Here is a 3,491-nt window from a genome sequence, read left to right as displayed (position 1 = left end):
TTTGGGCTTTTGCAGGATTCAAAGTCATCCCGGCAGCCCGTACCCTCTCGAGCACGTCGGCAATGTGGCTTAAGTGCTCATCAAAGGTTCGTGAATAAATCACGATGTCGTCCAGGTAGCACATGGCATGGGACCATTTCGCTTCGCCTAGGACGCTGTCCATCAGCCTCTGAAAAGTCGCAGGACCATTGCAGAGGCCAAAGGGCATGCGAGTGAACTCAAACAGCCCTCTGTGGCACGTGAACGCGGTCTTAGGCCGGTCAATGTCATCCATCTGGACCTGTAGGTAACCTTTGGAGGCATCTAGCGTGGTAAAATACCGCGCACTGCCTAGGCTTCCTACGATTGAGCTGATCGTTGGGAGCGGATAGGCATCCTTGCGAGTCAGCGCATTCAGACGGCGATAATCCACACACAAGCGATGGCTGCCATCCTTTTTGGGCACCAACACCACCGGAGACGCCCAGGCGCTGGACGAGCGACGGATAATGTCCGACGATAGCATCTCATCCAACAACCCATCAATCACCTGCCTCTTCGCAAGGCTGACGGGTCTGGGATTGCACTTCAACGGAAGCGCTTCTCCGGTGTTGATCGCGTGGTTCACTAAAGTGGTACAGCCAGGTTGATCGGTGAAGAGCTCCTCGTACTGACGCAAAAGTGCTGTCAACCGAGCCTTCTGTGTCTCATCCAAAGTTACCGCAGAGGCGGCCAGTGGATGGGGTGCGTCGTCGTACTGCGCCGCTCGCTCCCACATGGGGGTGTGAACGGCATAACGCTCGACACAAGGGCAGGGCCCCGATCGCTGAGCGTGGCACTCTCCGAACGTCTCGACTGCACAGGTAGATACCGACGCCGGGGGGCTAATGAACGGCTTCAGCTGGGAAAACGGTCCTTCGCAATAGCCGCCATTCGCAATGTCCACCACGATCCCGGTTTTCAGGAGAAAGTCCCTTCCGAGAATCATGGGCACACTGAGCCCAGGGAGATGAATGGAACGCGTGCGTCTCGCTCGCTCTCCCCATCTGACAGTCAGCCTCGCGGCGCCAGCCGAATGGGCCACGCCTTTCGCGAGGTTAAATGTCGAACGGCAATCCCGCAAGCGCACAGAGTGCTTTTGCAAGTGGGACAACACCTGTTCACTGAAAAAGGAGGCGCTGGCTCCTGTATCCAGTAACGCCGGAAATTCGCGGCCAGCAAGGGTGACCGAAATAAACGGCGCGGGCGCACCACCGAGGCAGCTTACCCTGTACGCAGAGGGAATTAGCAAAGCTTGGGCCGGCTGTCTCTTTACAACCGACCCCCGTCGCCGTTTTCCTGCCTCGCAGAAGGCCTGGCTACGGGGCATTCTCTTGCTAAGTGTCCCCTCTCTTGGCAACGGAAACAACGCACACCCCCGCGAGCTTGGCCGCGTGACAAAGGCGCGTCTCCCTGCCTGGGTCCGCTCGCTGCCCCACCGAACAAGGGCCGGTTTTTGCGAGCTTCTCCCTCCGCTGTGCTTTGGGTCGCATGGCGTCCTTCGGCACGCGAGTAAGAAAACTGTGCAGCGCAGGCTGCTCGTCTTCCGTACGAGTAAGGATCCAGAGCTCTTTCGCTCAGCTCCCAAGCGTCGTTTGGCCCGCCAACGGCTGCAAAGGCAGTTTGTGCGGGTTCACGCCGGTGAGGAAGGGTCATGGCCCCTCTCCATGCGCAGCGTGGCTCAAGGGCCTCGCTTGCCGGCGGTGGCGGGCGATAGGCACGCGCGGCGAGGATGTCGCCTTGAATGCGCTTTGCCTCGGCGGCCAGCTCCTCTAGATCTCGGAATCGGCCGCCGCGCAGGTATGCCGAAAAAGTCGGATGTGCCTGCCTGATCACTCTTTCGACGCGTTCCTCGTTTGAGGCTGTTGGCTCAGCGATTGAGACAAGGTCTTCCATCGCCCGCACAAACTCCTGGAGCGACTCGTCCGGGGCCTGTGTGCGGAGCTCCAGCTCTCGCCGCATCCTACGCTCATAGTCAGCGGGCAGGAATTCGCGCATGAATGCTGCACGGAACTCCTCGACAGTCGCTGCTCGGTGGCCGGAAAGCCGGTACCACCTAGCTGCCGTGTCAGTCAGCACTGCGGGGATGACCCGTGCAAGCACAACCTCATCAGGGAAACCCATAGCTTTCTGGTAATGGGCGAGGGAATCAATGAAATCCCGGGCACTGATAGGATCATCATAGCCGCGGTACGTCGGCATGGGCAACATGACCGCGGGGTGAGACAACTTCGGCGCGGCCGAAAGCGCCTCAACAGCCCCTGTTAGCGACTGAATCATCTGGGCAGCGCTTGCGAGCAGCGCCTGCGTCCTTCCCTCAGAGGAGGTTTGGGCGGGTTGCATGGACAAAGAAGGCAAACGGTCCTCCAGTTCGATGAGCGGCGCGGTCTCCACAGGGAGTCCGGCCGGCGCCTCACCATTCACCGAGCAAAACTGACTGCTAGCGGGGCACGGCTGCTGTTGCGCGTAGCTGCCGGTAGCGACGGCATCGCGCGAACTGCTTCCGCCATGGGCGGAAAACTGATACAGCGGAGGTATCTGTGTAGCGGTCCCACCACAGGGTGGTCCGGAGAAAGCTCCAATGGGAGCCGAGGGATCATCGTTACTCGCGGCATTGCCGTATAGCCCAATGGGGCCGGCGGCCAGCCACTGTGTTTGGCTGTTCAGAGGAACAGCATCCAACGGATCAAAAGACGCTACGACTGTGTAAGGAGCCGACATATATCGCGTTTCAGATTCGCTGCCGTGTGCCCCGCAGGGGGCGGCAGACATGGTGCAAGAGCTTGATCGTCAAGGCGACCGGCTCGGCCGATGTGCAGTCCAACTCAAAGAGCCAGGACAATTCACGTTGGGCGCCAGTTGTGGTTTCCTACGTGGACATAAGCCACCAACCACCGCGGGTTCGAGCGTCGCGCGGGCCGAAACCCCGATCAGCCGTTACCACGCGCACCCTGAAACACCGCAGCGCGCATTCAACCTCCACCGGGAGGAGAGCACTTCGCTGCAAGGACACCAACCTCCAAGTTCACGAAGGAGACGTTTATTGAAACGCCATCCTCCAGCGGCACATACACACACACACACGCACACACATACAAAATATACAAAACGCACAAGTGACACGGAGTGCGCCGCAAGCACGCAAGGGCGTGCTGTGATCTCTCTCTCGCAGTGACCAGAGGGTTCCTTTGAGAGAGAGCGGGCAACCACCGCAAGGTACGCCTGTCGCGGATCGTTGGATCACGATCGACAGGCTCGAGTTGCGCTCTCAGGTACGACCCGGAGCAGACGAACTCGAGTACACACTGGTCTGCGCGGACAAAGGCCGGCAGACAAGAACAGTAGCGTACGCACCATACGATGTCTCGGAGGAGTCTCCCTCTGGGCTCCGCTCGGACAGTCGCGCGAGCGCGGCTGTCGAAGCGGTGCCGTGTTCCCGCCAAAAGGCGCCAATGAGAACAGCCACTGGGACG

The 3,491-nt window shown here is 59.7% G+C and overlaps 1 protein-coding gene across 1 annotated transcript; it reads right to left on the bottom strand.

The window, feature by feature from the left end:
• Positions 1–1,016: 1,016 nt before the first annotated feature.
• On the bottom strand, positions 1,017–2,298 carry LOC146202370 (uncharacterized). The gene has a single exon (XM_084584546.1). The coding sequence runs from the start codon at positions 2,296–2,298 to the stop codon at positions 1,291–1,293; it is 1,008 nt and encodes a 335-aa protein (XP_084440672.1). The 3' UTR covers positions 1,017–1,290.
• Positions 2,299–3,491: the final 1,193 nt, after the last annotated feature.

This window comes from Amblyomma maculatum, chromosome 1, assembly GCF_055883805.1.
Source record: "Amblyomma maculatum isolate TAMU_Amacu chromosome 1, ASM5588380v1, whole genome shotgun sequence".
NCBI lineage: Eukaryota > Metazoa > Arthropoda > Arachnida > Ixodida > Ixodidae > Amblyomma > Amblyomma maculatum.
The sequence above is the reverse complement of the archived record's forward strand: the minus strand, read 5'-3'. Positions and strand labels throughout refer to the sequence as shown.